Source organism: Trifolium pratense, linkage group LG3 (assembly GCF_020283565.1).
Source record: "Trifolium pratense cultivar HEN17-A07 linkage group LG3, ARS_RC_1.1, whole genome shotgun sequence".
Taxonomy (NCBI): domain Eukaryota; kingdom Viridiplantae; phylum Streptophyta; class Magnoliopsida; order Fabales; family Fabaceae; genus Trifolium; species Trifolium pratense.
The window spans coordinates 50,577,051-50,589,926 of record NC_060061.1 but is presented as its reverse complement, the minus strand read 5'-3'; the positions used below and the strand labels follow the sequence as shown (position 1 = coordinate 50,589,926).

At 33.2% G+C, this 12,876-nt stretch overlaps 1 protein-coding gene across 2 annotated transcripts; it reads left to right on the top strand.

Moving 5' to 3' along the window:
• The first annotated feature begins 5,358 nt into the window (after nt 1–5,358).
• Nucleotides 5,359–12,529, top strand: LOC123913957 (cellulose synthase A catalytic subunit 3 [UDP-forming]). 2 transcript variants are annotated; one of them, XM_045964899.1, is made up of 15 exons: nt 5,359–5,658; nt 5,835–6,032; nt 6,156–6,351; nt 6,779–6,999; nt 7,110–7,227; nt 7,322–7,502; nt 7,650–7,916; nt 8,274–8,619; nt 8,756–8,893; nt 9,246–9,371; nt 9,780–9,992; nt 10,460–10,724; nt 10,840–11,042; nt 11,128–11,478; nt 11,669–12,529. In XM_045964899.1, exons 2-15 carry the CDS (start codon nt 6,006–6,008, stop codon nt 12,251–12,253), a joined length of 3,237 nt encoding a protein of 1,078 aa, XP_045820855.1. In that variant the 5' UTR covers nt 5,359–5,658; nt 5,835–6,005; the 3' UTR covers nt 12,254–12,529. The 2 variants fall into 2 exon arrangements, with proteins under 2 accessions (XP_045820855.1, XP_045820854.1); XM_045964898.1 differs by having other exon boundaries at nt 5,480–5,658; nt 5,835–6,351.
• The last annotated feature ends 347 nt before the right edge of the window (nt 12,530–12,876 follow it).

Genomic DNA, 12,876 nt, shown 5'->3' with positions numbered 1-12,876 from the left:
ATTTAATACCTCCATACTTATTTTCTCCTCTAAAAGTGGATCAAACCATGCACCAAGATATCATCAAACGCCTGGATCGTCTGCATTTTGACAGGACGAATCGTTTAGAAAGCTTGTGCCTTTGGTGAATATTTAATGATAGAATTTATCACAAATAATGAATTATTGGATTTTAATTGTGACTCGATTTAAAACTAGTTCAGACTTTAGAGGCAGTTTTTAACATGTGGAGATTAGTTAATCAATCCAAAGATTAGTTAACAACTGGTCCCAACCTCTTCTTAGTTATGCGAAGAGGTTGGGTTTTATGGCTGTCGAGCATAATGTTTGATTCTATTGTAGTGGCTCAGGCAATCAAGACTTGCAGAGTTAGTAGCCCGGTTGGGTTACTGTTGGTGAAACACATTAGGCGAATGCTAGAATCAGATTGGGAGATCAAAATTGAGCATGATTACAGAGAATCAAACAAGTGTGCAAACGTGTTGGCAAAGTATTGGCTGTCATTTAGATCGCGAAATAATATTTTATTATTTTTGTCCTACTCCAATTAGGGAGTTATTGTTAGCTGATGAATTGGGGTTAACCACCCCAAGAACGATTTCCGTGTAATCTTTCCTTTCGGGGCTTAGGCCCTCTCTACCATAAAAAAAAATAACTATGAAGATATAATTTTCATTAGTGAAAACTTATGAATTAACATAAAAACTTTGTTTGCATAAAGTATTTTTCATAAGTTCAATAATAAGTCAATTCAAACGGGCCCTCAATCTGTTTAAATTATGAATTTGTCGAATTCCGGAAAACTGGTTTAATTTAGCCTAGTTCTATAAAAAGTTGTGTGCTAAGTAGTAAAACTTGACAGTCTAATAGTGCAAGACCACAAAAGCTTGTATAAGATGAAAAACAATTTAAGCAAATGAAAATGCAACAATCATAACAAAAGAAGCCATACAAGAGAATGAAACAGGATCATCAGAGTTCAATCTATTGTTGTAATGAGTGGATTCAAGCAAATCATGCAAATATGCTATATGATAAGAATGTGGAATAACCATAATTTCCTTTTTATTCATAGATATTAATCCGAATATAAAGGTTTTCGAAAACAAAGAGAAACCCAAAAAAAAAAACTACTTTATATGAACATAATACATCAATGGAAAATTTATTTTAGATAAAAACAAAAGCACTGTGTTCAAAACTTCAAATACAGTGCAAGAGAAACCCATATAAAAAGAAAATTTCATTGCTAAACATCCTATTCCCCAGCATAAACACTAGTGGTTATCCTTCTTAGGTATGTCTTTTGGAAGAACCTTTGATTGTAGTTCTTCTGTAACCCTGAAAAGATAGCAAAAATCATATCATATTACAACCCATGGATGATCTAATTATCTAATAAGCATTATGTAGATGAATAAATCACCAATTTAGTCTCTAAAGTATCACTACAATTTAGTCCCTAAAATAAAAATAAAAAAGTGGTCCCTGAAGTATGTGAAATCTAGCACTTTCGTCCCTGCTATGATATTAGGGACTAACCTGAGAGATTTTCATAGGGACTATAATGATGGTTTTCATAACTTTATGGATCACTTATTATTTTTATATACTTAAGGGACTAAATTGGAGAGGTTAATATTTGATACTAAATTGACAATCAAAATCATAATCAAATGATGCATTCAAGTAACTAATCCAAACCTTCTATCTCTACAAATAAGCCATAAGTTCAATAGACATGCATTAAACTATGTAAAACTCAATGCAATCTATTCCAAACAAACCATTCAACCGTTCGTTTAAAACTAGTTGGCACAAAAGTAATCAGAAAGCTTGAGAACTTCTCGAAATATTAGATAGTTTATAAATTCACTTCATTATGAAGCATTTCATAAACATTCTCACAATAGAAAATAATCAAATCCAACCGAAAAACTCATCAAATCACATTATCTGAAAAGATTCATAATTTGAACCAGAACATCATTTGAAAACTATAACTAACTACAGTAGTTTTATTTCCCTTTCAATCAAGAGGGAAGGTTGCATGGTTTCCAAGATTCTTCAACAAATTTGTGACTCATCGGTAGATCTATATCAATTAAAAGTCTGAAAACATTATCAACTGCGACAAACATTGAGACAGCCAACAGAGTTTTCACATAATGTTATTGATTGTCAAGAACTCAGAATAATTCATAATTTGGCCCAAATGGACAATAGTCAAATTCATTCCACGAGTCTGCACCTCATAGGAAAATATGAACTTCAATACTAAAACTTATGCATATAAATTATATACAACTCTAGCAGCCTATCAAACACAAGACTAAGACATCTTACATAACATGTCTAAACTATTAATACACACCGAAGTATCGCATATTCTCATCAACCTTTTCAAGTTAAAGAGAGGGAAGAAAGGAAAGGACATAAACCTTTTCACACATACATAACTTTAATGCCTACAATCTACATACACTACTTACAGTCTCTAATTCCATATCACCTACACAGTTTACTACTAAAAAAAAGTTCCTCAGAACAAGCAAGGACATGTAGAGAAACGGTAAAGAATAAAACAGTAACAGGTCCCCTTAATCTTCCAAATACCCTACATAACCTACGTGCTTGAATGGTTTTGGATGAAGGGTTTTTTGTAAGGCAAAGTCATTTGAACTAAATATTCAATAACTTAAGTAATTTTTAAACCAACGGAAATTTAAAGGGTGTTATTTCAAAAAACTTATGATTTGTTTTAAGGCTAAGTCTATGATACACAAGTAAGATAATATTGTACCTACAATGCACAAATTTGTTTTCCTCCACAGAAACAATAAGTCCGCACAATATCTCCCTGGTTTTAATGGCGGAAAACAAACTCGTGCATGGTAAAACACTTATCTCACTTGTGTACCATAGAACCAGCCTTGTTTAGATATACCATTAATATTCGTTTTTTATTTGTCGATCAATAGTTAATAATACTCACTTTATTATACTAATTCCTAATTCTTTTTTTGAAACGGCCAAAGTCAGTAATTAACAGTTAATATTAGTAATTTTCACCTTCACCAGGACTTGAACCCGGGACCTTCTTAAACCCTTAGCTCAAACCCGGGACCTTTTACGCCCAAACTCTTAATAAACCCTTAGCCCTTAAACCCTTTTATAATAAAGTTGATAATACTAATTCCTAATTCTAGTTTTTATGATTATAATATTATACACAATGCACAACTTTCTACACTAAAAAACAAAACTATTTCTCTCCTTTACCTTTTCATTCATAATCCGATGAAACACAACCTTAATTATCTAACTAATAGTTCAAATGCAATTACAGAGCTAAAATTCTACTCTATATAGTAAACAATATTACAGAATTACACAAATAAGAAAAAGACCCAGTTGTGGAAACAATAATGAGTATGAAAAACAAAGTAAACCCATTAATAAAAATCGAAACTTGATAAGGAAGATCGAATCCATACGGTCGGCGATCGAATCCATACCACATTATTTGTTTTTCCAATTTTTTTTTTATGAATTCATGTAATTTTTTAGTTATTGTATACCAACATTAATTTTACTCTTTTTTTTGTCAATACGACGGCAATTGGAATACTTACACTCACCTTTAATAGGAAGTCTATTTATATTTGGTTTGACATTTTTTCCTCTTTAATATCTTTTGACTTTTTCCTCCCCTAAGCCTCTTGCACTCTCTAATTTTCATAAATATACATAAATATATTGCTCGAGTTTTAAAACTTGAAGCACATTTCTTGTTGCTTGTGACCAAGAATATGAATAGGGTCGATGATGGTCGGTGGTCAAGGAGTCTTGACCCTTGGATGGTGAACTTTCTTGATTGACTTTGTAGAGCTGTCATATTTTATCCGACGAATCAGTTGGTTTGTTCTCGTATATAAATATCTCTTCATTTTTTGAATCATTCACACTCTCATCCTCTCTTCTCTCAAGTTTCAACTATCTTATTTGTTCTTGCAACTTTCTTCTTGTCAATTCTTTTCAAAAATTCGTGGGCAAAAGACTGCATTTTCGTCTTTTATTAGTCATAAAATTCTTATCATTGCTTTTCGATTCAATGCTGATTGAAAACATTACGTTGATTAGGAGGACTTTGAGCCCTTATAATTGAGAATATTATAATCGGTCAAATAAAATTTCACACTTTCAAATTGCAACACGAAATAAAACTTTTCATACATTTGCGTAAATTAACAAAACATTATTTTCTTTAAAACGAAAACACTCTTTTATCTAAAATTAACGGACAAAGCTCGTTTTGATTAACTTATTTAAATCTAACTTAACAAAAAATTACACTTTTCATCTACTAAAATTAAGGCTTAATTAGTAAAATGGTCCCTTAAAGATATTTTTGGTTTTATATTGGTCCCTTAAAGAAAAAAAGGTCCAAATAGGTTCCTTAAAGAAAAAAAAGTCCGAATAGGTCCCTTAAAGACATCTCCGTTAATCAGTTTGGTTCTATTTAGACCTCTTTTTAGGGACCAAACTGATTAACGGAGATGTCTTTAAAAGACCTATTCGGACTTTTTTTTCTTTAAGGACCTATTTGGACCTTTTTTTCTTTAAGGGACCAATCTGAAACCAAAAATATCTTTAAGGGACCATTTTAATAATTAAGCCTAAAATTAACGAATTTGACCGCTTTACCACCCCAATAAAAACATCCATTTTCAGTAACTCTTTAGTTTTTTTGAAGACAAAGTATCTCTTTAGTTAAAGAACATCCATTTACTGAGTTAGCATCCGTGTCTCAAATTTTATGTTCCAACTCCAGCTGTTGTCTACTTGGAGTGAGTCCACTGTCCACCCATTTCCTTCTCAGTCTCTTTTTTTTTTTGTTGACAAATTCTCCACCCCCTTATGAAAATAATAAATAATAATAATAATTTTTTTTGAATACTTTTTATTAAGAATGTGATGATGTTTAAATATTTAAGGATCAATTTTATAAAAAATAAAAAAATTTACCGATCAAAATTCGAAAAGCTTAGTCTAATAATAAAAAAACAGAATTAAAAGTCTAATGTTCGATATTCAAATTTCGCTATTTTCCTTAAAAATAAGTTAATTTTTTCGAATTATTTTATTTACTTTGAACTCTGATACAATCACCTCATCTTATTTTTTTTCCATAAAATAAAATTTAGAGATCAACAAAGGAATATATGATGTATAAATCATCATTATTATAGTTCTAAATCAATGCATTGTTGTTGAATTAAGTTAAATAATTATTGAGGCATCAACATCACACCCCCCTTGTTCTCAATTCTCACTCTCCTCCTGTCGGTGCAGCATTTTAGTCCATTATTATAAGTTTGGTAGTTGCATTATCACTTTTACATGTCATTTCTGTATTTTTCTTTTATCTATTCATTTACAGCTATACACATAATAGTGAACTATAAAATCAAACAAAATCCCTTGAATCTAGAGAGAGAGAGAGAAAAACAATATTTTTGTTCTTTTGTTGCGACTCTTTTCTCTTTCCGTCGGTCAATTTATATTGGATCCAAGTCTCTTTTCATTACACTCTCTATCTTCTCCCATTTTTTTCTCATCAAAATTCATTACTGTTTCGTGTTGCTCTTATTTGAGGTAATTCTATGCATGTTTGTTTTGGTTTTGTTTAATTGGCTAAATTGTATCATTGATTTGAAGTTGAAGATTTTACAATTTACGATCTAATTTTTTTTTTCTCGTTTTTGCAAATTGTTGATAATGCTTACTTGAATTGGAATCTAGTGATCTGATTCATTGTTTTCTTAATACAGATCTGAACTTTTACTGGAGTTTCTTGTGAAGTGGGATTAGTAATCTTTGAAATCGATTTTCTTGGCGATTAGAAAGTGTAATAGTATTTGAAGTGATGTGTGTAACGTGTTGAGTTTGAATTACTCTATTTGATTCCTTATTGGGATCTGTTAAGAGCTAAGTAGTTGACTATGATGGACTCAGAAGGAGAAGCTGGGGTGAGTTTAATTTTTTTATGTGATTTCACTTCAATAGTTTAAGAAGTTGTTGATTGGGATGACTTGAAACTATTTAATCATTGATTCTTACTGATGAATTTTGGTATTACTTGCAATACTCAGGACAAGCCGATGAAGGCGTTGGGTAGCCAAATCTGCCAGATTTGTGGTGATAATATCGGTAGCGCTGTTAATGGTGATCCATTTATTGCTTGCGGTGTTTGTGCCTTCCCTGTCTGTAGGCCGTGTTATGAGTATGAAAGGAAAGATGGGAATCAGTCGTGCCCCCAGTGCAAAACTCGGTACAATAAGCATAAAGGTAAAATCTATTGTTTATCATAATGTAATATTAATTTTCTTAAAGTATATAGTTAAAGCTTCATAATTAACCTATTTGATATGATATGATATGACATGACATATGGGTGAGAAAGACGATAGGTTCTTATTTTTGTGAAATACCTTTGACTCGAGACAAATCTCTGAAGTCCATGGATAGTTCAAAGACAAATTTATGTGTATTTGATTACCTATTTCAACTGCTTGATCTATAATACGTGACTCAATAATTAGATTAATATAAGCTGATACTTTTATTTTCCCTTTTGTTTAATCACTAAGATTGTATACCTGCATGATAAATATTATTAATGTACAAAACATATTTCTATGGTATCACGTCTGCTGTTATCCTCTACCATTTCTAATGTAACTGGTAATTACCATGCTTATTTAATTGATTTCAGGTAGTCCTGCAATTCTTGGAGATCGGGAAGAGGATGGTGGTGCTGATAATGATACCAATGACTTCAAGTACAATTCAGAAACTCAGAGCCAAAAGCAAAAGATTGCAGAGCGCATGTTGAGCTGGCAAATGGCATATGGGCGAGGTGAGGAGGTTGATGCTCCAAATTATGATAAGGAAGTTTCTCACAATCACATTCCTCGGCTAACCGGTGCACAAGAGGTTGTTCAACTAGTTTCCTCTATAATATATTTTATACATAATATCAACTTGGACAAATATTTCCCAACAGATTTTGAATTAAACATTATTTGCTATATCTTCATTTTCAGGTATCTGGAGAATTATCTGCAGCCTCACCTGAGAGGTTGTCAATGGCATCTCCTGTAAATACTCGTGGGAAACGAGTTCACAATAATCCATCATATTCATCTGATCTTAATCAATCACGTAATTCCTCTCCCTCTCAAACTATGCACATTTTCACATAGTGTCTTTGCTATCTGATATTGATTTTAGGCGTTTCTTTTTATTTCTTGTGCAGCAAATATCAGGGTTGTTGAACCGGGATTGGGCAATGTAGCATGGAAAGAAAGAGTTGATGGCTGGAAAATGAAACACGATAATAAGAATACTGCTCCAATGAGCACGGGCCAGGCTACTTCTGAAAGAGGAATAGGAGATATTGATGCCAGTACTGATGTGCTATTCGATGATTCCTTGTTGTGAGTACTTTGTGCTAAAAGTATCTTTTATTGCTTTGTGCTAAATTAACAAATTCATTAACTTGTATCTTTTTGTATTTATATGAGCACAATGTATGTCCCTTGTTTTCTAGTTTCAGTGCTGAACACTTTGTTTTCATTATACAGGAATGATGAAGCTCGGCAACCTCTCTCCAGGAAGGTTTCTATTCCATCATCTAGGATAAATCCATACCGTATGGTTATTGTTCTACGGCTTGTTATCCTCTGCATTTTCTTGCACTACCGAATCACAAATCCTGTACGCAATGCTTATGCATTGTGGTTAATATCAGTGATTTGTGAAATTTGGTTTGCATTTTCTTGGATATTGGATCAATTTCCCAAATGGCTTCCTGTGAACCGTGAAACATATCTTGACAGGCTTTCACTAAGGTAAAGCCTTGATTTTTTAGCCTCTTTTCTATATTATAAGGAAATCATGTTTATACTTTTTCTTTTGTTATGATAATATTTCTTTTATTTAATAGAGCTAGTTTAGGTAAACTTCTCAACAAGCAAGCACTTGCAGAAATATAAACATTAAGAGAATCTTTGTAATCACTATGAGTATTTTTCATATCGCACAAGTTAAACTTTGTTTCTTCATCTCAATTTGTTCATAAGCTTTCTCATTTACCTTTATAATAAACTTTTTTTTTGGGGAATACCTTTACAATTTTTTTTTCATCTGAGAAGCTTTCATATACTAGAAACCGATCTAAACTGTGCCATAATTGATGTGAGTTGCAGATATGATCGGGAAGGGGAACCGTCACAGCTAGCAGCAGTTGACATTTTCGTCAGTACTGTTGATCCGTTAAAGGAGCCCCCACTTGTGACAGCCAATACTGTACTATCAATTCTATCTGTTGACTACCCAGTGGATAAGGTTTCCTGTTATGTCTCTGATGATGGTGCTGCTATGTTGACATTTGAATCTCTTGCCGAGACGTCAGAGTTTGCAAGGAAATGGGTTCCTTTCGCTAAGAAATATGCCATTGAACCACGAGCACCTGAGTGGTACTTTTCAAAGAAAATTGACTACTTGAAAGATAAGGTCCAACCATCATTTGTCAAAGATCGTAGAGCAATGAAGGTAAAGAAGATTGACTTGCAAATTGATTATATTTATTCTTTTGTCTTGGCATGTGTGTGTGTGTGTGTGATACCGTAAGCCATGCTTCTCAGCACTTACCATAATGTTTTAATGATCATTCCTTTTTGTTTCACAGAGAGAATATGAAGAATTCAAAATTCGTATCAATGGACTTGTTGCAAAAGCAGTAAAAGTTCCTGAAGAAGGATGGGTGATGCAAGATGGTACACCTTGGCCTGGAAACAACACCAGGGACCATCCAGGAATGATCCAGGTAGTTAGTTTACTTATTTATATATGTATTTGGTTGAATTCTCATGACAAAGATAAAATCATTAAAATGCCGTTCTCTGCTTAATTAACTGTTTTTTTTTTTCTCAAAATTTCATCAACCTAAATGTATTAAATTTTTAGAGGGGTCAACCTTGGTATATTACCTATCGATTCTAGTGTTTGCACTTGTGATTTTCGGATAAAAAAGAGTTTACTCTTGTAAATAATATTTATGTATATTTTCAACTTTTTGACAAATAGCAAGTTTTATGCTATGAGTTTATTAAATTTAAGTTGGGAGTTTGAGGAAGTTTTAAGCATTTCATTTACTAAATTCCTTTCTCTATCTGCAGGTTTTCTTGGGCCAAAGTGGAGGACTTGATACCGATGGTAACGAACTTCCGCGTTTAGTCTATGTTTCTCGTGAAAAGCGTCCAGGGTTTCAACATCACAAGAAGGCCGGTGCCATGAATGCACTTGTGAGTAACCTTAGAAAGTTCTAAAAACTTAGGGCCATTTTATTTTCCATGTTTTCTGTTCATTTTTAGTTCAACTAATAAACTTGATAGAATATAAATCTAGAATATAAATCCTATGCTTCCCTCACCTTCTTTTACAATTTTCATAAATAGATTTATCATCTTCAAATAAATTTGAAAATGCCAAAATACTGTTTTCATTGTTTCTGAAATTTGCCTTTTCCTTGCTAACCATCTATCTTCTCTCTATCGCAATTATTCACAACATAGATCTAACATTTTCTTGTTAGCAATTTAAAATGAACATACATTTTTAAAATGAAAATGTTTTTTATTAGTAAATAGGCCCTTGCTTTTCTCTACATGTCTTACTTATCTAACAATTGGTGTTCAATATATTGGTTTCAGGTTCGTGTTTCAGCTGTCCTTACTAATGGACCTTTCTTATTGAATCTTGATTGTGATCATTACATAAACAACAGCAAAGCCTTGAGAGAAGCTATGTGTTTTATGATGGATCCCAACCTTGGAAAAAATGTTTGCTATGTTCAGTTTCCACAGAGATTTGATGGTATTGATAGGAATGATCGATATGCCAATCGTAATACGGTTTTCTTCGATGTAAGTGTCTTCCAGGATATTCATCTGATTTCTGTTATGTTTTAGGTTAAAGATTTTTCATAATGATATCCAGTTTCTTGCTGAATGAGTCAACCCTCGTTGTAAGGAACCTTCTATCCCAAAAGTTTAAGCTATTAGGTAAAGACACACAAATAGTTTTATATCAATATTATCCCCTCATGCAAGAGCCCTTTGGGCTCAAAGCATGGGGAGGAACTTTCTACACCTACCAATATCACTTTGGATGTACGTATCCAGAAAAAATGTGAATATTTTTATGCCGCCAGGAAGTACACTTTTGGGAAAAATTGCTCCACAAAGTTTTTCAGAAAATTTATCTTTTTGTTGGTTTGGAGCTTTGTCATGAACAAAGTTTTCCCAAAGCTTAAGCCATTAGGTGAATACATTATTCATGAATGGTTTTATATATAATACTTATTTTTGCCATCTTGTCTCTATTTGTACAGATAAATTTGCGAGGATTGGATGGCATTCAAGGCCCTGTTTATGTGGGTACTGGATGTGTCTTCAATAGAACTGCTTTATATGGTTATGAGCCTCCTATTAAACCCAAGCATAAAAAGGCTGGAATTATTTCGTCACTTTGCTGTGGAGATCGAAAAAATAGCTCAAAATCTAGCAAGAAAGGCTCAAAAAACAAGAAATCTAGCAAGCATGCTGATCCAACTGTCCCCATCTTTAGTCTAGAGGATATAGAAGAAGGGGTGGAAGGTATAACTATGAAATTTGAATATTTTTATTAACCCTGCTATTTTTCTTGATTATTTATAAATTCGTTGGTGTATACTTTGTACATAAAATTTTCTAAAATAACCATTATTTTCAGGTGCTGGATTTGATGATGAGAAATCACTACTCATGTCACAAATGAGCCTTGAGAAAAGGTTTGGTCAGTCTGCTGTTTTTGTTGCCTCCACACTTATGGAAAATGGAGGTGTTCCTCAGTCTGCAACTCCAGAAACTCTCCTCAAGGAGGCAATTCATGTTATCAGTTGTGGTTACGAAGATAAATCAGAATGGGGACAGGAGGTATAAAACACCACAATCATCTCATTTTCAGCTTATTTATCCAATTATCTTTGAAGATAATCATTATCTGTCTTATATTCCACAGATTGGATGGATCTATGGTTCTGTCACAGAAGATATTCTTACTGGATTTAAGATGCATGCCCGCGGATGGAGGTCTATATACTGCATGCCTAAACTTGCAGCATTTAAAGGTTCAGCTCCTATCAATCTTTCCGATCGTTTGAACCAAGTGCTTCGGTGGGCTTTAGGTTCAGTGGAAATTCTAGTTAGTCGACATTGCCCCATATGGTATGGTTATAGTGGAAGGCTAAAGTGGCTCGAAAGGTTTGCCTATATTAACACCACAATCTATCCAATCACTTCCATTCCCCTTCTCATGTACTGTACCTTACCTGCTGTCTGTCTCTTGACTAACAAGTTCATTATTCCACAGGTTTGTGATTTCTTCTTAAACTAAATATAGTATATAGCTTGTTTCTTCTGTAGTCTTAATTTGTATACTGTCCTTATTTGAAATGTCTAATCTCATATGCAAATGTATAACCTCTCAATTTGATCTTGTGTCACAGTATTCTGCCTATTTTTGGTAATATTATAACTTCTTTTTTTCATTTTGCTTGCAGATTAGTAACATTGCAAGTATATGGTTCATATCTCTCTTTCTTTCTATCTTTGCAACTGGTATCCTGGAGATGAGGTGGAGTGGTGTTGGAATTGATGAATGGTGGAGAAATGAACAATTTTGGGTTATTGGTGGTGTTTCAGCTCATCTTTTTGCTGTGTTCCAAGGTTTACTCAAAGTACTTGCTGGAATTGACACAAACTTCACTGTTACCTCGAAGGCATCAGATGAAGACGGAGACTCTGCAGAACTATACATGTTTAAATGGACAACACTTCTCATTCCACCCACAACTCTTCTCATTATAAACTTAGTTGGAGTTGTTGCAGGAATCTCGTATGCAGTTAACAGTGGCTACCAATCATGGGGACCACTCTTCGGTAAACTTTTCTTCGCATTTTGGGTGATCATCCATCTTTACCCTTTCCTCAAAGGTCTCATGGGACGTCAGAACCGAACTCCAACCATTGTGGTTGTTTGGTCTATTCTTCTTGCTTCCATTTTTTCACTTTTGTGGGTACGAATAGACCCTTTTACGACAAGAGTCACCGGTCCTGATTCTGAGGTGTGTGGAATCAACTGCTAGAGAAAATAAAATCTGGTAGATTGGATGACTTGTCAGTTTCCACTCAACTGTGTTGTTGTGATTGATTGTAATGTAATTCTTTTGTTTACATGCTACAGTTTTTGATATTTGTTCATGCACGTTTAAATTATTGTGCAGTTGATGGATTATATAGAAGAGAACAAATTAGAATCAAATTATTTTTAAGGTTGTTATTCTTTGTATAATTATTATTTTGAACATACCTCCCCTTTTTTGGGACAAGTTATTTATTGTTATTAAACTATTCATACCACACATCCTTGTATACATTTCTGCTATCTTAAATATTTTGTTATTGTTGTTTCAATAACACAAGTAACTTCTGCATCGTCTAACACTTGGTTATGTATGTGTGTATGAAGATATGGAATTTGAAACATCATCAAATTACTATACAGTTGTAGTATCAAAAAGTATACACTGAATGAAAGTGTAAAATATTTTGAGTTCCCTTCAATTATATAATAGATTTAAATTTAATTCTGTAAGAAGATTGTTTGAAATGGTTTTCAAAATATTTGAAGCATCCTAAATCTATCGAGCACAAAACAACCTACCACAACACCTAAGATCATACCACAACCAAAATGAAGTATAGAGAT